The following is a 23817-nucleotide window of genomic DNA, read 5'->3' as shown; positions in this document are numbered from 1 at the left end:
AGCAGCAGTTTGTATAATTATAAAATTTGCTCATCTTAAGCCAGTTATATGTAATGAAGAAAGGATGAATTCATACAACAGTAGGTTTTCGTTAATTTGTATCTGTTTAATTCAATCTTTTGTTTAAGTTTGTCCTGACTAAGTCCGGGCCAACACCCTTATATACATTTCTATGGGCCCGAAATTCCATTATTTTGATCCCCAAATTGACCTTTGCCAAATAATTCAAACTTTACTGGTAAGCACACGCATGCCTGACCCCAGACCCCAATGGTGGCCACTTCTGTCTTGGCAGTGCTTAAGACACATCAAACACACATTGTCTTTTTCTGAAAATGCCTATTTTTGGCCCGCCCTACGAAAATTTTTCAGCAAAGACGATATCGATGAATGATTACAGTATTTAATGGATTCCTATGAGCACTACCTTTTCGAAGAAAATTGTTCCCAAAATTGCCTGTGTAGTGCAATGGCATGAAAAACAAAGCCCATGTTCGCGGCTTTTACAACAGCCTGCAGTCAGGGCCAGTATAGCCAGCTTCATTGCCATTGCCATCACAAAGCAAGTTCTTGTGTAGCATCACAACGGTCATAGAGTTTCTCACAATTTTACTTAGAGAGAAATCTGGCACCACAGTCTGTGAGAGTTTCCTAACTGCTGCTGTGCCATCATGGGAATGACGATATATGGGTGTGCGAGGCTTGTGTTGGCTGGTGTTGAGCAAGGCTTCGTCTAAAACGTAGATACGGATGCACAGATAATGCGTTCTTCAAGTAAAATCTTCATAGAAGGTTTTCATTCTCCCATATTAAATCTTTCAATGCAGTTTACTCTCCTTTAATGTATAATCAAGCAAAGAGAAGCAAGAGCAGACAACAAACTGTTGCAATGTAAGTGTGGACCTTGTCGTGTGTCCTCCAACATTTCCAGCCTGCCAATACTTTTTTAAGTTTCATATTAATTGTACATCCGAGCACAAGTCCCTCTGACTAAATTAAACAAATTTTTTTGTAGCAATAAAGTCAGAACAGCTTTTTCTATGCTGTTTTAGTACATAATGAACTATTGTGGCATATGAATAAGTGCTAGCCAGACACGTCTTGACAGTGTACTGGCTCTCCGAGAATGATGCCAATCCGAAGCCACCACATCCCGGCATTCGCATGCATACAAAAGTGCAGCAGCGCCAGATTTCCCTCTACATAGTATTGTGAGAAACTCTATGATGATGATGATGACATGCTGCTTTCAGTCTGATTGCAAAAACTAATTCAAAAGATAATTTATTTTACATGCTAAGCTGGCGGCAACAAGTTGCACCTCATGTTTTTGGCGTTCCCATGAATTGCACGCATTGGAGGACAAATTGGCGAAGGGTTCGTCTAGGCGCGGGCTACCATCCTATTTACAATTGTTGCGGAGTCGTTTGATAAATGTAGATTATCAAGTGCACAATGTACGGCATCAAGGATGACATGTTGTAGTTGATGACAGCAATAGAGTGCTTTCTGAGAGTCATGATGATTAAGGGCAAATAAATTTCCATTTTGTGAAGTTAAGGTTTGCTTGCTTTCTATTTTTCTTATTTTCAGAATCAGAGACATGCTAGATTTCTTTCGCTAATAAGAAAAACACGAATGTGTGTTATATTTCTGCTTTGTTTAGGAGCTCTGGCGTAATTTCTTGCATAACTTGCATCAGTTTTATTTATTTGAGCTCGTAAAAAGTAACCATGTGTTCGAGTTGAAGGTGATTTAAAATCGGGCAATATACTGCAAAAATAAGCTACGGGTGTTTTGCTATTTTTTCTACTTCTTTTTTAATACAGTTCGACAGATATTTGGATCAACTTTATCACTCCTGTCAGAGTCCTAATACTGGAAAATTCGGAACTTGATCATACTAGTTGATTGTCTGTCGGGCCAATTTTTCGTGGATAATGGGAAAGAGCTTTCATCATGCCTGCATCTGGAATCCCTGTACATCCTGAGCATGATGCACGCATTGTACGTAAATGAAAGAAACATGCTGAAGCATACTTGAATACTGTCTGTATCCCTGGTTTTGTTGTTGCCAAAGCTCCCGTATGGGAGCCAATACATCATTAAATTTTCTACTCTTTCAGTCAGTGCTACTCTTGATGTCCTTGTGCAGCATATATTTTCCCAGCCACTTGTGTTGCTATGAAGCTTCGAATTCAATTTTTTAAAATCTATTAGACCTTCATTTTCCATTCTAATTAGCATTGACCTATTGCCACAAAATTAATTAAAATAGGGTGTCGAGAATTTACTTTATGAATGTAAACTAATTTGGTGATTGTCTTCACTGTCTTACATGTGTTATCATGATATATATTTTTATGCACTGAAATTCACTTTTGCAAAAGTTTATTTGTGGCCTCTGTATATGTATGAATGTAATTCTTTTTTTGCTTCTTGCTTTTATTTTCTGACCTGATAAGCAATCTTTTATTTACTAAACAAATAGAAAGGCCTGTATCAATATCTCCATTTATTTCTATGCTCTGGACTTGGCAGTCATTTTATACTGTTTGGCTGAAACTGACTTACATTGGTTTAATTTTATGCTTCCAGGTACGGCCGTGTGGAGGTCCTGTCAGGTTTTATGAATGGCCTGTTTCTTGTTGTCATTGCTTTTATGGTGTTCAGCGAAGCCATAACAAGGCTTTTTGACCCTCCACAAATCAAGACTGAACGTCTCCTGGTATGTTGTTCTATCGGCTATATTAACCTATGTTAATGTTACTCTGGGCATCTATTTCACAAATTTTAGCATGCTTCTTTGGAAATATTTCATACTTTTTAAAGCAAACCTTGCTTGGCTTCTTCCCATGGGTTTTCCATGTAGCTGTTGTGTTATCCCATGTAGGTTGTGTATATGGGACCGATGAAGTAGTGCCAGTAAACACATCTCTGCTCTGAGCAATGATACCATAAATCATGACATAAGATTTGTACGTATAATGTATGCTCATAGGTATCTGTCTGTGCAGCCTGCATGTCTAATAATATAGTAGTGCATGATAATGAATATCTTCTTTGATTTTCCTAATTTTCTTATTTGGACCACCCCGTTCTTGGACCACTGGGCATGGGCCACTGTAATGCAAGGGGTACAGAATCATTAAAGGGGCCCTAAAACACTTTTCTAACTAATCATTAGGGGTTTGCAAATACCGAATAGTAAATTTCAAATAGAATATTGAATCTAATCAATTAAAAAAGGCCAAATATTGAACATCAGAAAAATGTATCACGAACTATAATGCTGACAAACTTTGGGCAAAAAAACATAATGATCTCCTAGCATTACATAACAAGAATGTAGCAAGCTATCAGTAATTTGGGTATATAAATGTAAATTAGTATACCAGCACTGATTACAGCTCAGTTCTAGTATAAAGGTCTTGGAAATATTTTTTTATCAATACTAGAATGTTAGTTGAATAGAATGAAGTGATGTCTTTCTTTTTAACCTCTGAAACTAAAGAAGTAGTGATGTAATGTTGTACTGAATACCAGTCAGGCTTTTAGTTCAACAGTGAACCTGTGTATTATGGCAATCTTTTATTACATAGAAAGTTTTTCTTTCCGCTTGTCCTTCAATATACAGAAGGGCTTTGCAATCTTTATGGCAGGTGGGTTATCATAAGGCAATCTTCATGACAGACGAAAGTGCAGACCGCACATCACCTGACTCAATCACCGCTTCGCATGTAGCTATCATTGGTACTGTGCAGGTTGGCCACAGTCAGCACCAGCGGTAGAGCAGGGGCCTTTTAATTGTCAGGTTCAGTGTGATTTGCCTCCTGTCAAATATTTTAACATTGAGAGGGTCACAGGAAGCTTGCGCGATGCCCTCTCGGCCTTTCTTCACCAGTCCACCGTCCACCCATATGAATGAATGCAGCCGTGCAATCAGCAATCTTCTCACATGACACTTTCGCACCCACTGTGTAAATCAAAAGCAATTTTAGCGAACAATTGTAGTTGCCGTCACCTGACAAAGCAGCATCAATTGTGCACCGATTAGGCCTAATGACCAAGGCAGTGTGCATGGTGTGGCCGTGACGAAAATTTGCCCCTGGCTAATGTAGTAATGGGCCACAAACCATCATGGAATGCTTTCTGTTAATGTGGTTGTACAGGTCACATGTACTAGTTAGGGTGATGGCTGTACGTGTTGAAGCTGCATTGAAGCTCATCGCGCCTCTTATCCAACACTATTCGTATGCCTTGTTTTTTTTTTTCAGGGCCTCTTTAAATGTATTTATCTACATGTCATACTTCTCCATACACACACCACTCATCACCATTCTTTCCTCAACAAGCATTATATATTGCCTTTGACTTCGTGACATCGCTGTGTCAACATCTCACAGTGTGCAACCTCCAGAATTGGTGTTTGCATTTTGGCACAGCTTGCGAATGGTGTAGTGAGTAAACACAAACTTTGCATGATAATAAAGTTGTGACCTGTGCAGTGTACAAACTTAGACATTGTGTGAGATTGCACATTAGTGCATACAATGAAAATAAATAGAATTTTGCTTATTGCATTTAAATATATAGTATTTAATTAACGGTTTCACTAAAGCATCGCTTCACATAGATTTCATCATATACATTGCATCTGCATGATTTCCTAACTTTTTAAGCATAGACTCATCTGAAGAAAGCTCGGAAATGTAGAAGCCCAATTTCAATTCATGTCGTCACATGAAAATTGGTCTGAAAGCTCCTGAAAACGTGCTGCCCTTCCTTGGTGGAGAGTACTACACTGTGAGACAGTGCACCTAGTAGCATCAGTAATGAGTTAATCTAATGCCTTTTCTCCTTTTTGGATAGAAGTTGCATTTTCAGGGGAATTGCTGATTGAATGTTAGGTGAGAATTCTGATGCCATCTTGTGTATCAGTGGGCCAGTGAGTATGAACACTTGCACTCTGGTCGATGAATGAAACATTTTTTTTTAGGGGCTGTTGACATGGCATGGCTTGTTGCTCAACTGCTGTGCTGGAAATTTGGGCTCAGTGCACATCGTTATAGAAAGAAGAAGTTTCTTTGCTTTTGCCTCTGTGGTTGGCGTGGTAAATGGTTATCAGGGCAGAGAAGCCAACTTACAAAAGTGTTTGGCAGTGTAAGGAGTTAATTACAGTGTGTGCGGGTACTATATTCATTCGATGTAGCTGCAGGGCTCATACACCTCCTTGAAATCCTTCAAAACCCTTGAATCTGGAAAAATAGATTCAAAGGGTTTTAAAACTCCTTGAAAATAAATATGCTCCTTGAATTCCTTGAAAACGAGTGTTGGGCTCAACAATGGCTGGGTGTGGCATACACCCACCGATACCTTTACAAGATTGGAGAAGCACAGGACCCTGACTGTAGCCTCTGTCACACTCCCGAAACAATAGCTCACGTACTTTGCGTGTGCCCTCAATATGCGGCCGAACAAAGAACACTCAAGTCTACTGTTGACTGCTTGGACTCCCACCCCTTTTCGGAAGAAAAGCTTTTGGGCACGTGATGGAGTGTTGACTGTGCTCAACGTGCCATAAAATCACTTTTGAACTTTCTAAGTGAGAGTGGTTTAGGCGGTCGCCTCTAGAGCCTGTGAGATGTGCAGTCAGTGCGAAATGTGTTTGCGCAATAACTTTTTGTGACAATTAAGATTACTTTTTGCATGGACAATATTACTCTTGCGTGTATTGCGTCTACAGTGCGCATCTGCATATTTGACAACGTGTATATAGTGTCTCATTGTACCATAGCATAATCACCCGCCACCTACCTTTCCCTGTATTTCCCGTTTCCCCAGTGAGGTGTAGCAGGCTAGAGACATGCCCTCCAGGCCGACCTCTCCTCCTTTCTCTTCATTAAAATCTACTCCACCTCACTGTAGCTGTGTGTTTTATGTATTCTTGTTGCAGCCTTTCCACATTTAGAAATTGTTCTATATATAAGTTAGAACTTCGATGTAATTGAGTGTGTCTGTACATTCCCTGTGTTTTAGTAGTAGATGTATACTGTTATTAAGAGTTTCCCGGCCCCTACCCTTACTTTTTTTCAGACTGTTTCCATTGCTGGTCTCATTGTGAACCTCATAGGAATCATTGTCTTTCGTCACACTCACTCACACAGTCATGGTGCTAGCCACAGCCATAGTCATGCTCAGAGTCATGGACATAGTCATATGGGTGCCAATACAAATTTGCAAGGTAAGCTGCATCACTTTGTTCATTTCATCTTTGCATTGAATGAGACTAAGTTTGAAATGCAGTCACTTATTGCTACACTTATACTGCTTAAATCTCTTAGCAACAGGCACAAGTTCTTAGAGAGTGATGTAGCTCGACATTGATACTGCACAGATGGAGGATTCATGTGGAACTTCAATGAAGCAAGCTGTATAATTGGGCATGCGAATAATGAGGTGGCGAAAATATTCAATGGTGGTGGAAGGCACATTCATAATTGGTAGTGATTGAATCGAAAGCGTTGATTTGAAGCTGGCCTCAATTTACATTTGTCGTTGTGCAAATTACTGCAATTTTTTATTTTATCCTGAGAGCCATTTAGGAAAAATTTATCCTGTGAGCTTGCTTGTTCAGATGCAATGTTCAGGAGCATAGTGTAGTGCTCGAATGTCATAGATACAAATGCTGACTAGACCTTTCAGTACCATAATACGTGATTCAGAGCCATTGCTGTGGATATGTTTATCTTTCTTTTTTTAATGCTGCCTTTGTAAAGTGCCACATTTCTTGCCAGTACTAGTGTGTAGTTGCTGGAAGGTTAATTTGATGACACAGTCAGACTGGAGGCATACTTTTCTAGAATTTAGTAAACAACCTGCACAACACGTAAAGAAGATGACATTGTTGTATATAGTAATACTATACCAAGGAAACTTTTAAAGAGCTGGAGGTACTACTATCTACAGAAGATTTTGGAGCACTGACTCTGAAAAAAAATTGCATATTGTTTCAGCATAGCTAGTGCATACATACCAAGATGAAAAGGCACACTGTGTGCTTCATCAAGCGAAACTCACATTGCGCCAATCAAATCCAGCATGAATGCTGAAGCTGCGAGGATATGACACTTTTTCATACCTTCTGTGTTCCAAAGCTTTGTGGTCAGGTGTATATATGCAGCGATGTCAAAAATACAGAAGCAATGATGAAGACGATAAATCTTTGCAACATTGTTGCACTAGGCTGCCTATAAAGATGTACAGGTATCACATTTACTGTCTCTATTTCTTCACAATTTCGCATATGCACATGCTTCAAATTTCTCATTACAGTAAAAGCTCATTAATTCGAACCGCAAGGGGAAGCCGCTTCAGTTCGAATTAACGAAAGTTCGAACTAACGAAAGTGAAGGAGAGCAACAGTACACTGCGATTTGGAAGCAGTAGGGCATGTCAGAAATTTGCCGTGTCAAAAAGTGATGGCGTGTGCCGCGGGCACACGCCATCTTGAAGTAGAAGCTCTGGGTCCGACTGTGCCACACCACCGATGTCCACCAAAACGAACGTTAGCCGAGGCTTAACACCATCACAATGTATCGCGACGGCCGATACCTCCTAAGCTGAAAACAGAGGTGCACAACCGATGAAGACTGCCAAGACAAAGACGCTGAACATGTGAAGGTGGCGAAGGCCCTGATTCGTTGGTTCTTGATTGCAAGCGCAGCTGCGATGTACTTGGTTCGCTGTGTTTTGGCGCTTGCCGTGCCATCTCCGCACAACATTAGCAGCTGTACAAGATTTGCAAAGCCTCCGAGATTCGCAACGGGCAAGAAGTCTCGGTGGTTACGTAGAATGGAGAGGCGGCAGCCGCCGCTGCCTTCTGGCTGACCCCGCGTCGGTTAGATTTTTTTTCCGATTTTGCCTTCTCTCGCCGTTCTCTCCGTTTCGGAGGCAATACAGCCTTGTGTGTAGGCAGTAGGCGCGTTTCTCTGGCCGTGTGCCAGGCGAGCGTAGTTCGAATTATCCGTGAAGAAACCTTCTCGCGTTCGAATTAACGGACTTTTTTATACATAGACTTCTGTGGAGCTTGGCCGGACCAAATGGTACAGTTCGAATTATCCATAAATTCGAATTATTGAAGTTCAAATTAACGAGCTTTCACTGTAAAACTCATTTCGTGGTTTGGCAATGTGTCATGACTTAAAAGGGCAGTGAAGGCAAATATTAAGTCAAGTCAAAGTGGTAGATTAGAGGGCCCCTGAAGCAGCTCGGACAAATTTTGTAGATGTGTAGGGTACAGCTAAAGTTAATCATTCGCACCACAATTTGTGTGAAGCGTCTAATATTAAGAGAACTGCGGACGGTTACAAGTTACCCGCCTCCATAGTCATGCATTTTCTCCTCATCTTGTTCGCCAAGTGATCGAGGCTAAGCTCCGTCTTCACTGGCTCAGCGTCATGATGGCACATCGTGTCGTCAACTTCTGGTTCTCTAGGAGCGACTTGCAAAGCCTCTCCAAACTCTCCGCCAGCTGCTTGGCAGTCGACCCTAAGCGAGAGCTATCAAAGCAGTGTGCGTTGCGAGCATTTTGTCGCAGCGCTGAATGTGTCTGGTATTCCGGTAACCACAGGCAAGCTGGGTGTTTCGACAGATGGCTGGAGGCATAAACTCAAGCCGATAAAGGAACTTTAGCGTAGACGTACACCCGGCCGCAAAATACTATGGACCATGAAGTCTGAGAAAATGCTGAATACCTCTGCAGCCTTACAACGCAGCCTGGTATTCGCATTTCAGGCCTTCACTGTAATATGCTAACAACATTATCATATACAGTTTTACTAGCTACTGCTACAGACAGACTGCCTTGGAATTAAATGTTTTCTGAGATCTCATGGTCATTAAACTTTTATGGCCGGGTGTACGTGAGCGGCCTGCTCAGTCAGCACGGTCCAGCCACTTGTTGGTGCAGAGCTCAACAAGCCAAACAAAGCGCTGATATTGCTCTAACCAAGTGTAAAACATTTTAAACATTTACAGAAACAATGTGTTGATAATTACACTCCTACGAAAAATTTACACCAGCAGCAAAGAAGAATACATTTCGTTACTGTTACTGTGTATGGCTGAGCTCTGTGCCATCAGGTGGCTGTACTGTGCAGACCATTCACATTTGTGCTTCTGCTCATCCTGTTAAACAGCACGGTCAAACGGCCAGGCCCTGTCCCCTTATGCTTGTGTTTACTCAAATACCGATTCACGAAACACTATTCAGGTAGTAATCCTCCGGTGTAAAGTGACGGCCACAAACGCGCGAATCCTGGTGCCGATCGGATAGCAGCAGTCCGATGCGCTGCAGCCAGTCTGCTCATCTGCTGCCTTGCAGAGGGATGCAATGTAGCAGCTTGACATATTGCCAGTCGCTACGTTTGCAGCCCACAACGCAACAAAGTCAAATCATTGTGCTCGCTTATAGGCTGAGACCAACTCTGACCAAGGAGCTCTCGTCAAAATGGAGCATGTTGTAACACTAGCAGATGACGCTTGCTGTGCGCCGGAAGTGCTTAACAGTAGTGAGAAATTGTTCTTGTGCACTCTCTTTCTGCTATTTTCTTTTTATAGAAACAAATTAACTAACATTCCAACTATTACGAACATCATTTGTTCACCATAAAGGTGAAAAAATTATCGATGATGCGCCCTGGGCAGCCAATCGGATAGCTCTCCCTACTGACGTCAATTGGGTGATTTACGTCTTATGAGTAGGGGCGGCTGAAAATTCTGCCGAGCAGTGTGCTGCGATCGGCAATGATGTACAAATTTAAAACCCTATAATAAATTATGTGCTTTATGCAGAGCACTTAGATGCATCAATTAATGATCAGAAGGACCTACTCTAACAACTCAGTACGTTTGTACAATATCGTCAGAATCGTTTCAAGGTCCCTTTAATGCTTGAGGACATCTAAGGCATCAATATTATCCAGAACAGAGCTTTATAAATTGATAAATTGACGTAAATGCAAGACACGATTTGAGATTCCACCGGGACATTTAGTACTAGCCTGATGATGTAGCGACTCCTCATTTTAATTCTGTCACAATTACTCAATCACTCATAGCAATATATCATTCCATTGCATTATAATATCAAAGAAAATGCTACTTGCCTAGTTCTATTCGATCCTAGAAAAAATTGAAATTACCTTTGACAGTGATGCGGCCAGTCAACAGGTTTTGCTTTCACTCAACCCTCTGCCATCTGCACTTTCACATCTCAGCGGTTTGTTATCACATAGTGCTGCCCTGGTTTTGCTGGCTCATGAAACTTACACAAACTACAAGTAGCAGAGAATGAGGCCCATGACAGTGAACATCGTAAATAGTGTTATGGTTTGGCACGTGCTTTCCCTTCCTCTTTCACACTTTCAGCCCTGTCAGCCCAGTCTTGGCTCAGTTTCTGGCCTTGCTTTTGCGTTTTGTGCAAGAAACCATAGCGCCATCTCTCAGGCACCGTTTTACTTACCGACAGCAGTAAAGGGCAGTGAAGGCATATGCAATGTTACTACTTCCCACTCGGGGTAGGGCATTTGATTTGCACTAGAGGTATGCGAACCCTTCAAATTCAATTTTCTCTTAAACTAAGTCTTTTCCTGGCATGAAATAAGCACTGCAAGATTTCTGGAATGCTATTTTAACAGTCCACTTGTACTTAATATTTGCCTTTAGTGTCACTATAAGAAGTGGTCCAAATTGTCAGTTATTGGGCAGACCAGTACTGGCCCTTTGCTTTCTCTGCCAGTGCAACATTGCGGATACTCACGCTCATGCAGGACATATGCAGATTTTTGGAGCTCGTAAACGTTGCACCCAGTCATCAGTTACCACATCTTATGTTCTTATTTGTCTGTTTGCAGGCGTTTTCCTCCACATTCTAGCTGACACTTTAGGCAGTGTTGGTGTGATTGTATCATCTCTGCTTATTGACCAGTTTGGATTGCTCGTGGCGGACCCCTTGTGTTCTGTGTTTATCGCCGTGCTCATCTTTGTCAGCGTGCTGCCTCTTCTCAAGCATTCCTCCATGATCTTAGTGCTGAGGACGCCCTGTCAGCTTGAAGGCAAGAAGCTGCCGTCTGTACTAAGCAAAGTAAGAAGCAGTCACCATTGTTTTGTTGTATGTAGTCTTCAGTATAAACTGCTTGTTCTTAGACAGTACTCCTCGGGTCACAGTAGTACACAGTTAAAAGGGCTTTTCAAATGAAAGAGCATGTACAGAGTGTGCATTCATTCATTGTGCCGTCTAGCACTGACTTGGGTGCATTGTAGTTTAGTATTAGGCAATGTAGTGTACAAATGCCAGTGGCTTCGGTCAAGGTGTTGTTTGCGTGAAACAGCATTGGCATGAGTGCTATGGCCATTGTACAAATGCAGATTCTAATGAGTTTAACCCCTAACTATCATTAAATATTCCCAAAAATTAAAAGTACATATATTTTTAAAGCTCATTAAAGCACCAGGGGGCCGAGTGGAGCGGACGCGCTTCGCATGGGCTGCTGCTTTTATCGTGAGTTATTGCGGTTAACCTTAACCAACCTTCACGATTTTGTGCCACTGAACTCAACAAGGCAATCGGCATCGAAAGTCGCCAGAATTACCACGGTGAGTGGATTTGTTTACCTTGACGCACCGAGCAACGAGCACCTCGGCATATTCGAACACCGTTCTCCGAACGCCGCACGCGCCCCAGGAGCGGGCCCGCGAGGCCTCGCGAGCACCGAGAATGGCAGGGGAAACGAACGGCAGCGCTCACGAAATGGACATAGAGAACAATAGCCAAGACTCCACAGCGGTCCAGAGCAACATGGAATTCGATGAGAACAGCGGCAAGACGCTGAGTCAAGCTGGCCCATGGTTCCAAGCAATCAAGGCAAGAAAAAACAAGAAGGCGCCGAACGAGGACCGCATACAAGAGAGAGGAAAGCAAGGAAACCCCCAGAACCAGCAAGGAGGACTGAGCGCGAGGAGCAACCCGAGAGTAGAAGCAAGCATGCAAGCCACCAGCAACCACCAACGGCAGCAAGATCAGGGAAGCCGAACCAACGGCAAGCCACCGCCGCGACGCGTGACGCCGCCGCTGCCAGAGAATGATTACAAGGTGGTATACCGACCAAGAACCGGCATGAAACTGTCAAGCTGGCCGGACGAGAAGATCACCGAAGGACTTGCAAGGGCAAGTGGTTCCCCTTTCAAAGAATTTTGCGCGAACGTAACCATCCAAACGCAGTGGAAGCAGAACCTGATAATTGCCAGCACCGCAGACGAGGACTACGCACTGAAACTCGGTTCCATCAACGGCATCGAACTTGGGGCGGCCACATACGAGATGACGCCGTACATCAAACCGCTCCCAGGAACAGTACGTGGAGTCGTGCACGGCATCACTGCGTGTACGACGGAGAAACGACTTGCGGAACTGCTGGCAGCCAACAACTGTGGCATCCTGCATGCGAGGATGCTCGGCAAATCCACCTCAGCAGTTATCACCTTCGAAGGTCCGCACATCCCTTTCTATGTGAAGGTGGCCGGCTCGTACACACGTTGCCGCCCATACCGCAGATCGGTACAGTATTGCAAGGCCTGCGGAGAAATCGGCCACCGGCAGGACGTATGCCCCAACCCAGACAAACACATTTGCAACAGGTGCGGGGTGGAGAACCCACAAACAGATCATGATTGCCAGTTGCAGTGCAAACTATGTGGGCTACCTCACGAGACGGCAAGCAAGGAGTGCGAGAAAAGGCTCAAGCCAAGACCCCCACCCCTGTACGTGAGGGAGAGAAGTAAATCAAGAGGCCGACAACCACCTATAACAAGGGAGACAAGTTCAAGCTCCTCGGAATATCGAACAAGTAAGCCACAGCAAGAACAGCAGAAGATCAGCTGGGCGGAAGTGATAGCCAGTTCCAAGTCGACAACCGACCAATTTCCCTCACTGCCGACACAAGAGCGAAATTCGAGATACGAGGAAACCATCGCCTCCCTCAGAAGGCAAAACGCCGACCTGATGAAGCGGAATGAAGATCTCATGAAGCGTCTAGAAGAGCAAGAAGGACGTCAGGAGGAACGGGACAAAAGAGCTCAGGCCAGGGAACAAGCCCTGGAGAGGAAGCTCCAACATCTCATTGAGCAATTGCAAAAACAGCAGACATCGACCATAACGCCAACGCCGCCGAGGGAACATACTCCCCCGATAGAGGACCTAGAATCGGGAATAGAGTACAAGGTGAACAAGGCCCGAACCGAAGACAAGACCGAACTGAGAAATGAATTCCGAGCCGAACTGGCTCAGGCCGTCGACACCATAAGCAAGTCTGTGGCAGCCACCGTCCAAGCAGCCTTACAAACGCTCCGCCAGGAGATCACCCAGATGGGCAACGAGCTCAACCAACGCATCTCCATCCTAGAAAGGGAAAAAGAGCAGGCAAGGAAAAAGCCAAAATATCCCATCAGAGAAGCCCAGATGAACGAGACTCTGGGAAGCCAAGATGGCGAATAAAATAGCAAAGAAGAAAGAAGCGACCGAAACCCTCAAAATTTGGCAGTGGAATTGCAGAGGAATAAATCGGAAACGGCAAAATTTACTTCACCTATGCACCCTACACCAACCTGACGTCATCGCGTTACAGGAAACAGAGACAAATAATATTACGATGCGTGGCTACAAAACGCACATTGCCCAAGGAAGGACCAGGACCGCCGTCCTCATCAAGAAGCACTACACGACGCAGCAGCACGAAATCAACCACAGAATCGAGCACACTCTGATTGAGCTGGTTCCTCCCAAGAAAACCCTGCAGAGCCTCTACATCCTGAATGTATACAGTCCTCCGCGCGACACACTAAAGGACTTGGACAAGTTACTGAGAGAAGTGAAGAAAGTCACCGACGGTCAGAAACTTCTCGTGGTGGGCGACTTTAACGCTCCACACGTGGCTTGGGGCTACCGATCAACCAACAAGAAGGGTATGGACGTGCACAACGCGGCACAACACCACCAGCTGACGTTGTGGACCGATCCTCTAATACCAACTAGAATCGGCAACAGTGTCTCCAGAGACACCAGCCCAGACCTGACCTTCTCCACTGGCTTCAGGCAAGTCGAGTGGTCGAGACTGGACGAGACTCTGGGCAGCGACCATCATATCATCCAGACCGAAATCATGCACCACAAAACCCCTGTGAGATTAGGTCAAGCCAAAATTACAGACTGGCCTGCTTTCCGCAAAGATGAACACCCCAGCAGCCTAGAGAACATCGAGGAGTGGACCAAGAACGTGATGGACTTGGTTACCAAGTACACAAAGACCATCCAACTCACTGCGGACAATCCCGAAGTCGACCCACACCTACTTCACCTCTGGGAGGCCAGGCGAGGACTTTTGAAGAGATGGAAGAAGCAGAAGAGAAACCGCAAACTCAAGATCCGCATTGCCGCAATCTCGCGGCAGGCGGAGGAGTATGCTGAAAAACTCGGACGTCAGAACTGGAATCAAGTGTGCGACCAGTTACAGGGAACCCTCAGCAACCGAAAGACCTGGGCCATTTTAAAGACCCTTCTGGCGAAGACGGAATCAAAAACTGTCACGGGGCAACACATACAAAGACTTATACACAACTTCCAGGGAACCGAAGAAGAAGCGCTCGAAGCCATCACTGCGAAATACATCGGAGACGAGCAACAACGGAAGACGCAGCCAGTCATTCACCCGGAGTACGAGGGGGAACCCAATCCGGATTTAGACCAGCCTTTCACCAAGTCGGAGATCGTGGCAGCCATAAGAAATCTCACAAGAAACACGACGCCCGGCAGGGATAAAATTAACAACAAGACCCTCCGTAACCTGGACGACGGGGCGACGGAGAGTTTGTTAAAGTATATCAATGAAAGCTGGGAGACGGGCAGTATACCGGCTTCCTGGAAGCACGCGGACGTAACGATGATCCCGAAACCCGGCAAGCCCATCAACCTACAGAACCTGCGTCCGATCTCTCTTACGTCATGCGCGGGAAAACTCTTCGAGCACATGGTCCACAATCGTCTCTCGCCCTACCTGGAAGAAGGTGGGCACCTGCCGAACACTATGTTCGGTTTCCGGCCTAACCTCTCCACCCAGGACATTCTACTTCAGCTTAAAGAAGAAGTCATCGATGGCCTCAGCACATGCCACAAGAGTGCCATCCTGGCACTCGACGTGAAGGGAGCCTTCGACAACGTCTCACACGAAGCAGTGCTAAACAGCCTACAACATACCAACTGCGGACGGCGGACATACAACTACGTCCGGGACTTCCTGACGGGTAGAACGGCGACCATAGGCCTGGGGAATCTCAGGACCGAGAAGTTCCCAGTACCGCAGAAAGGAACCCCCCAGGGGTCGGTGATCTCCCCGTTGCTGTTCAATATAGCGATGAGGGGATTGCCGAACCTCTTGGAGAACATCAGGGGTATCCGTCACGCAATGTATGCAGACGACCTGACCATGTGGACGTGCACGGGATCGGCGGGCGAACAACAAGACGCCCTGCAGGAAGCCATCGACAGGACCGAGCATTATCTACACCACTGCGGTCTTTCATGCGCGCCGGAAAAGTCGGAGCTCCTGATCCTCAAAAAGAGGACAAGAGGGCGGCCTCCGCAGGACACACCTGACCCAACGTTGACACTAAATGGAGTCAACATACCCAAGGTGGACACTCTTCGTATTCTGGGCCTCACTTTCCAGAAGGACGGTGCCGGTCTCGCCGCCATTAAAAAACTGCAAGCGACAGTTATCCAAGTCGCGCACTTGGTGCGAAGAGTGACAAACAAAAAGCACGGCCTGAAAGAGCAGGACACAATCAGATTAATACAAGCCCTGATAATCAGCAGAGTCACTTACGGCACCCCGTACCTGGGTCTCAAGAACAGCGAGAGAGACAGATTGAACACCCTAATACGAAAAACCTACAAGCTGGCCCTGGGGCTTCCACCGACGACGTCGACGGAGAAGCTGCTCAGCCTGGGCATACACAATACTTGGGAGGAACTTGTAGAGGCCCACAAGACCAGCCAGATAGAGCGACTCAAGCTCACCAGCACGGGTAGGGACATGCTAATAAGACTGGGCTACCCAGTCGAATATGAGTCTACAAAACAGCGGGTTCCTCTACCCCTGAGGGAGAAGATCACGGTGGCCAGCATCCCGAGAAACATGCACCCTGAATACCACAGAGAAAGGAGGCGAGCGAGAGTGAAAGCTCTACGTAAGGCCTACGAAGGACCAAAACAAGGAGAAGTACGATACACCGACGCGGCAAAGTACAAGAACAGAGCGGCCCACGCTATCAGCGTGATCAACGGCCAAGGACAAGAGGTAGCTGCGGCCTCGGTAAACACTACAGACATCGACTGCGCGGAAGAAACGGCGATAGCCCTGGCGGCCACTACGGGCCAGCGAGAGGAAGAACTAATCACAATCATCACCGACTCGCAAACAGCATGTAGAAATTACCAAAAGGGCCGCATTTCCAAACAAGCCCTGAGCATCCTCGAAAAACGAGACAATTTTCCTGAACTGTACATTGTCTGGGCCCCGGGACACGAGTCCCTGGCGGGTAATGTAGCGGCTAATGCCGCTGCCCGAGATCACATTCTCCGGGCTATCCCACCAGGTTCACGAGCACCGGTAGACCAACAAGATAGCGTCCCGAAAAGATACGCCGATATCCTGAGCCACTACAGGCTGAGTAGGAGGATCTATCCACCCCCGCATCCCCAGCTGACAAGAGAAGAGGCGGTGATGTTCCGAAAACTACAGACCGGCACATTCCCGCACGGCACCCTGCTACACGCGATGTACCCTACGAGCTATACCCACAAATGCGCTTTCTGCTCTAGGCCCAATACCCTCTACCACATGGTATGGGAATGTCAGCAAAACCCATCGACACCGCCCATCACCGGACCAACCGTCGAGCAGTGGGAGGCCCAGCTGACAAGCTCGAGCCCTGAAGACCAGCATCGCCTGGTGAGCAGGGCCAAGTTATCAGCTCAGGCCCACGGCATCCTGGACTAGGGAAGCCGCCCACCTCGGACGATTTTACCGTCGGCTCATTTCTACTAATAAAGTTTATTCCTCCTCCTCATTATTCGTGCTTTTCATTTCTAAAAAATATGATACCAGGAATTCCTATATAGCACTCTTACTGTTCTTGTTGAAGAAAGCAACAAACTATATTGTGTATTACAGTGGAACTTTGTTAAAACGTACTTGATGGGGACACAAAGAAAGTCTGTGCTATGCAGTACTACGGCTTACCTGAATGCCAGAAATACGCACTTACCTGCCTGAGAGATGACTTGAAACATGTTTACATGTGTCTGTTTACGTGAAACATGTAAAAACAGTCTGTTTACATGTGAAACATGTAAAAACAAAAAAACGTTTTTATGTGGGAAGAGGCTTCAAGAAGTCTGTCGCAAAAAATTCACTGGAATCCAGCCCGGTCTTCTGCACTGTTTCTGTCTGCCGCTGCACCTTCTTCGGAAACAAGCTTTGTGGTTTAGTTGTATTGCATCTTATATCTTGAAACCCAGCCACGGCTACAAACAAAAGTTATTGTGACACAGTTGTGTGGCAAAGCACTGCACTTTTTCAGTAAAGAGGGATCTGGGTACAGGCAAGGTTTAGAGCGCAGCTCTTCGGCGCCCATTCCTACGGCAAGTGTCAGCGTTGGTGTAACCGAGCAAACGAGCGCCACAACAGATGAAAGCAAGTGTAGAGTGCTGCAGGGGATGAAAGACACGAGGAGGAAAGCAGAGGATGAGGGCACTGTGTAACCAAGAGGTGAAAACTGGAGGAGGAGGGTATGTCGAAAGAGTGAGAAGAAAGCCACAGTCTCGAGCTCCTGCAACCAACTGCAGAGCTGTGATGAAGTCTAGCGTTAGCAGGCCACATGATCTTCGCTTTTAGCGTTAGCAGGCCACATTTCGATAGGGGCCACATGCAAAAACGTCCGTGTGTCGTGCATTGGGTACGCATTAAACCTGCATCGTCAAAATTAATCCAGACTCCCTTACTATGGCGTACCTCGTGATCATATCAAGGTTTTGGCAACTGAAACTCCTGAATTTGACATATTAACTAGTTTTTCTAGTACAAGTAAGTGTGCCACCAGCGCTTCGCATGAGCATGATATCGAGAAATTATTTTGTGGCCAGGTTAGCTCACTTTAGGTAGGTGAATATCAGGAAACAAGAGAGTGTATATAGGGCTAAATGTCTGTGTGCCCATGCTAGTGCACATGCCGCAAAACTGCTTTGTCATGATGAAAGTGCGCACGCCTCAACTCGCACTTGAGCTTACCCTGCTGGTGAGCGGTGACATGCGCTCATGTATTCCCATTGCATTTTCAGCAACTTTTCATCGCAACAGGGTCCTGTTACTCAGGCAAATTTCCGCCGTCGCCGCAGGATCTCGTATAAAATCCAAGTACAAGAGCCTGTCATGTCCTGTGCGCCATGTGCTGTGGATTCAAGGGAAAGCATACAAAGATGAACCAAGAAGAATGGTGGTTTGATGCACGCCGTCTTCCCGCGCACCTAGTTTGGAGGTTACGTGAACAAGCGGGTGCAAAGGGGCCGCGGGGGTCGTCTCCTTCTTTAGCCTGGTGGTAACAGTAAATGGCTGTCAAATCATGCCGTCGGGCAGTTTTAATAATGTTTCTTTATTTATTACACAGTACTTTATTGAAAATTATGAGTTTACAAAGTTACGAAGCCGTTTGAAGCCAGAAGGACAAAGTTTAGACAAATCCATGTACTTCCCACAATTCCCATGCTGGCTGAACCACCCCGACTGCAGCTCCCATAAACACTAGCACCAGAGTTCCCTCTAGAAATTATTGTGTGAAACTCTGTATTGATGTCGCTTGGCATTACCAAGTACACAAGCACAGTGAAGGATGAAAGAGCGTATGCGAAGCGCTGCGGGGGATGAAAGACGGTGAGAGCGAGGAGGAAAGCGGAGGAGGAGGGTGCAGCGGAAGCATGAGGAGGAAAGTGGAGGAGGAGAGTATGGTAAAAGGATGAGGAGGAAAGCAGAGTGTCACACGAGACGTGCTTCACGGTGGTAACCAGGCTTGCAGCGAGCGCGTCCACCGTATATGGGGAAACAAAGCGTTGGTGTCAGCTTCAGGCCCACTGCATATGTGCTACTTCACATGTGCCATCGCCATTAGAGAATACGCTTTGTGTGTTCACGCTTTCTTTCTGAACAATGAGCGATGCAACTGGTGGGAATGCTTCATCTGCCGCTGCCGTTAAACGAGCTGCCTGAGCAGAGACTCGGCCCTACCGCTGAGAGTAGCCAGGGGTGCGATCTTGTACGCGTTCCAAAGTCGAACGGAGGCGGTCCGTTCTTTATGTCACGAAAAAGGCGGGCCGTTCCGTAGCGTTCGTCCGATAGCAGAGGACACGGACTGATTGACAGCAGATATCACGTCACAATTGACGTCATGTCGTTCGTCACGGTTCAAATTGACCAGTCGTGTGCGGCTCGGGGGAACGGACCGCCTCCGTTCTATTTTGGAACGCGTACAAGATCGCACCCCAGATGTTCAGAATCAAATTCTTTCCCACAATATATCGCAAATTCCAAACACCTAATCAGCTGCACCAAAATTCGCATTAGGGAGTATCGTGATCATTGGTGAATTTTTTTATATACTTTCTTTTTTATCAGCCAGCCAATTGGTGTTTTCCTTCTTTGTGTATTCACTCTTTTGTTCCAGCCTTAAAATTATGTTCTTTGAGGAGACAGTGCCTACGTGTTTTAGGTCCTCCTTTCATTCATGTCTTTCATGTTGCTTTACTGTTTAGCTCAAGCACCCATCCTGAAGCATGCGCATCATAACAGTCCCTCAGGGCTCTTTAACCTTTCCCTCATGTCTTTTCCCTTCTCGCTAACCTTGGTTGATGAAGTCTTTCTCCAGAGGTTTCTGTTAGGGACAGCATTTACACTTTTATCTCATAGAGCTGGGGTATCAGTATCTTGAAGCACTGTTAGCTGTCGAACGTGCATAAAAGTGGTTTCTTCTTAATCGCATATTTGTGACTATATATATATTTTTTCCAGGTCTTGAAGATTGAAGGTGTCTTGTCATATCGCAACGAGCACTTCTGGTACCACACCGGTGATGTGCTGGCTGGCTCCCTGCATGTACAAATTGCCAAGGATGCCAGCTCCCAGAAAGTGCTCAGTCAGGTAGCCACATCTGTTTCGTATGTGTCGGTCCTGTATATGTACTGTTCATTGTATGTAACAACCTTAAGTCATATCATTGCTAAAGAAGTAATCTCTCTCTTTCTTTGGCTCGGGTGTTGGGCTGCTGAGAATGAAGTCATAGGATCAAATCCCGGCCACAGCAGCTGCATTTCAGTGGAGGTGAAATGCGAAAACACCCGTGTACTTAGATTTAGGTGCACATTAAAGAACCCCTGGTAGTCCAAATTATTCCGGAGTCCTCCACTACTGTGTGCCACATGATGAAATTGTGGTTTTGGCATGTAAAACCCCATAATTTAATTTTTTTCGCTCTCGCTCTCTCTTTCTCACTATAAGCACAACATGTAGAGTACAGTCAGAGATCGTTGTTCAGAGCGCACATTGAGTCTCACCACTTGGGATTGGCCTATGCTGCACCAACTTTGTCCACATTCGGCATTCGGCATGGCCTAGGCCAATCATGCGTGCAACGAAACTGAACGCATGCTCCGAACAGCGAACTCTCGATCACGCCCATGGTGTCACTTTCCTGTGCTGTTTTGAAAAGCCCAACTGTAACTTTGCAGGGTACTGGTTTTGGCGAGTTGGTAGCATTCCATGATGGTAGGCTTTTGTGAGAACAAAGACTTGTGTGGAAAAGCCTGTCATCATATAACTCTGTCATAATGCACCGAGTGCTTTTTACCAGGGCTGTGGGAATACTAGAACATGCAAATGCAAATTGAATAACTCTTTGAGCAGTTAGGTTTGAGGTTCGAATATTCAAGTAAGTCAAATTTTTTATAAGTACTATTCGGTTTATCAGACATTTGGTGCACATTAGGTTAAATACCCACGGTCAGGGCACGCCTACGTGCTGCTTTTTGCCGACTCACCACTCTTGTCATTATACAAGGACTACTTGCATTGCCGTGGCTGGTGGAAACAACTTATAGACAAGGCCGATGGAGAGAACGGTGACAGAAGCAGCTTGTGTGACGTCGGTGCATATGGGAATGGTGATGGAAGTAAAAGTTATTTGCTTCAAAGTCTGAAATGCGGCAGGCTGTGGGAAGTTTGGATTGAAGAGTTACTGGAAGACACGCAAATGTTACGAGATCTTTAGCTATCAGATTGCAACCAAGGCCTTTTTGTTTGTTTGTTTCCCGCCTTTTTAATATTTCTTCGAGTCAGTGTGATGAATGCCTCACAGAGACAGATTGGCAGTCCCAACAGCTTGCGGAAGCTTCCTTACATAATATATTATTGTTTCAACTTGTTGTTAACGTATTACCATTTGATAATTACCGGGTTACCGAAAACGGCACTGGTAGCGACATCTCAAGGGCACAGAGTTTAACCAGAGAGCACGCAAAGCTAATAGTACAGTGACCTACCATATTCTACATAAGTGCTGGTGTAAAGCGTCGGTAGCAACGTACAGTAAAACCTCGTTAACCCATACCCGCTTAAACTGTAGTTTCGTTTTAAAAGTAGTAGAGTCAAATCCCCGACTCAGTGGCCATTGAGCATAATGTGTTTTGTATCCGCTTAAACCGTACCAGGTAATTGCGTATGTGCTGGTTAACACGTAGTGTTTCCACTTTTTGTCGCGCAAGCATGGCGGTGCGTCGTATCCATCGGGCAGCCCGGCAGAACAACAAGCCTCAGGGATCTGAACAACAGCCTCCAACGGTTGATGTGGTGTGAAGCCAAATCAACATCAACATCATTTCGGTGCCATCCCAGAGAGTGTTGTGGCGTCGTGCAAGCGAGGACCCGCGTCATGCTGAAGCTCGGATAAAAAAGGCGCCGAGTGCTCAGCATAGAAGAAAAATGAGACATCATTCGTGCTGCCGAAAGTGACAAGAAGTCGGCGCTGGCACGCGACGTGGGTCCGCTGTTGACTACGGTGTGTGGTATTTCGGATGTGAAGAATTTGCTTGGCAGCGCTGCTGTGACCGCGAAGAGATGTTGTCTGCGAGGTTCGCTCTTCGCCATCGTTGCCTCTGTTTTGCCGAAGTGTCGCCTAGTGACAGTGATAAGGATGACACGGAAAGCGACAGCACGGGCAATTCAGGCCCAATAGTGCCAGAAGCTGCACCAATGCAATCGTCGTGATAAGAACAGCACCCCACAATGAAAAGGTGCCGCGCGACTTTCTCAACGCTATTGCGCCCACACACGGAGCATATGCAATGCCAACGAGGAATCTGCAATGCGAGTGTTTGCCGAGAAGAGGGGGCTGGTTGAAAAGCTGGCTCGCAGCTTCAGTAAGTTTGAGGCTGCCGTCGTCACTGCTAGGCCGCCGTGGCATCAAACGAAAATACCACTTTTGTCGCGCGAAGTAAATAAATACTGCATGTTTTTTCGCCCTTTCATCACACTCTCTCCGAGTTCCGTTTTTAAGTGAGCGATCTCATGCTATTTCGGTTAAGCAGTACTACCGTTTAGTACATACATTTTCCGAGCTCCAGCCAACTACGGTTTAACGAGGTTTCACTGTAATCGTTAATGTGCAGTCATTTTATGATGCTTATTCAACAAGGGCATTCTTGCAACACAAGAGCATTTCAAACGCATTGTAGTTTGACAAAGCATTAGGAGATGTCACTGCCAGCGTTGCTACTGCCTTCTACGGCTGCAGTAATCTGTTAACACTAATAACTTTATGGATAATGCAAAGCTTTATATTGTGGGAACACCACGCTTGAAAACACTATATACTACAGAGCTAAAGGAATGCACATGACTTGCACCGTCATGGGAGCTCCTTTGGCTCTATGCTACTCTCTCTGTATCATGCCATTGCCTTGCAAATGGAAAAAAGTCAAGTGAATGTGCCTGAAGAAAAGAGTGAAATTAATTGTTTCCCTTGTGGTGACTTTATCTCGCTCTTCACACAGGTGACATCGCTGTTCAAGGAACTGGGTATGCAGCACTTCACAGTTCAAGTGGAAAAGGAAGAATTCTTCCAGCATATGTCCGGCCTTCGCGCTAGTACAAACTACTACAGCAATGCGCTCCTTAGGTCAGCGGCGCATCAGGCCTCCAATGGTGCCTTGTCTCTGTGTATTGTGAAGTCGATATAATTCCATGCAGGGGACCCACATCGCAACTTAAGCAGCGTGTGCCTAATGGACCCTATGGACCCTATTGTTTTGTACAGTGGAACTGGTGCATAGTGATCGCCTAATAAAATTATGTTGTAATACTGTAGCTGAGCTTTAACGTCCATTGTAGCAAACTACATTTGCACAGTTCGTGAAATTATGTTGGTGCAGTGCATGGGAATTGCATATTTAGATGCCATACTTCTAATTTGTGCTTTAGAGAAGCATGTAAAAATATAGACATGCTGTGTACGTGACAAAGCGACCGTTGTGTGCATACAGGCACTACATGAGCGCTGTAGTGCCCGGAGTGTTGTGCAGGGAAATAACACACAGAGCAGAGCTGGGCTTGTTGCACGGCTCTGCTCTGCTCTGAAAAAAAGAAAAAAAAAAACACGTGG

General features: G+C 45.7%; 1 protein-coding gene across 1 annotated transcript in view; it reads left to right on the top strand.

The window, feature by feature from the left end:
* Window positions 1-23522, top strand: part of LOC135909298 (proton-coupled zinc antiporter SLC30A5-like) — a 49980-nt gene extending 26458 nt beyond the window's left edge. The window contains exons 12-16 of the mRNA XM_065441240.1: window positions 2599-2728; window positions 6097-6244; window positions 10917-11146; window positions 20175-20303; window positions 23210-23522. Of these exons, the coding sequence (XP_065297312.1) occupies window positions 2599-2728; window positions 6097-6244; window positions 10917-11146; window positions 20175-20303; window positions 23210-23395 (823 nt within the window). The 3' untranslated portion in view covers window positions 23396-23522. The remainder of the gene's footprint in view (window positions 1-2598; window positions 2729-6096; window positions 6245-10916; window positions 11147-20174; window positions 20304-23209) is intronic.
* The last annotated feature ends 295 nt before the right edge of the window (window positions 23523-23817 follow it).

This window comes from Dermacentor albipictus, chromosome 1 (assembly GCF_038994185.2).
Source record: "Dermacentor albipictus isolate Rhodes 1998 colony chromosome 1, USDA_Dalb.pri_finalv2, whole genome shotgun sequence".
In the NCBI taxonomy this organism is placed as follows: Eukaryota; Metazoa; Arthropoda; class Arachnida; order Ixodida; family Ixodidae; genus Dermacentor; species Dermacentor albipictus.
The sequence above is the reverse complement of the archived record's forward strand: the minus strand, read 5'-3'. Positions and strand labels throughout refer to the sequence as shown.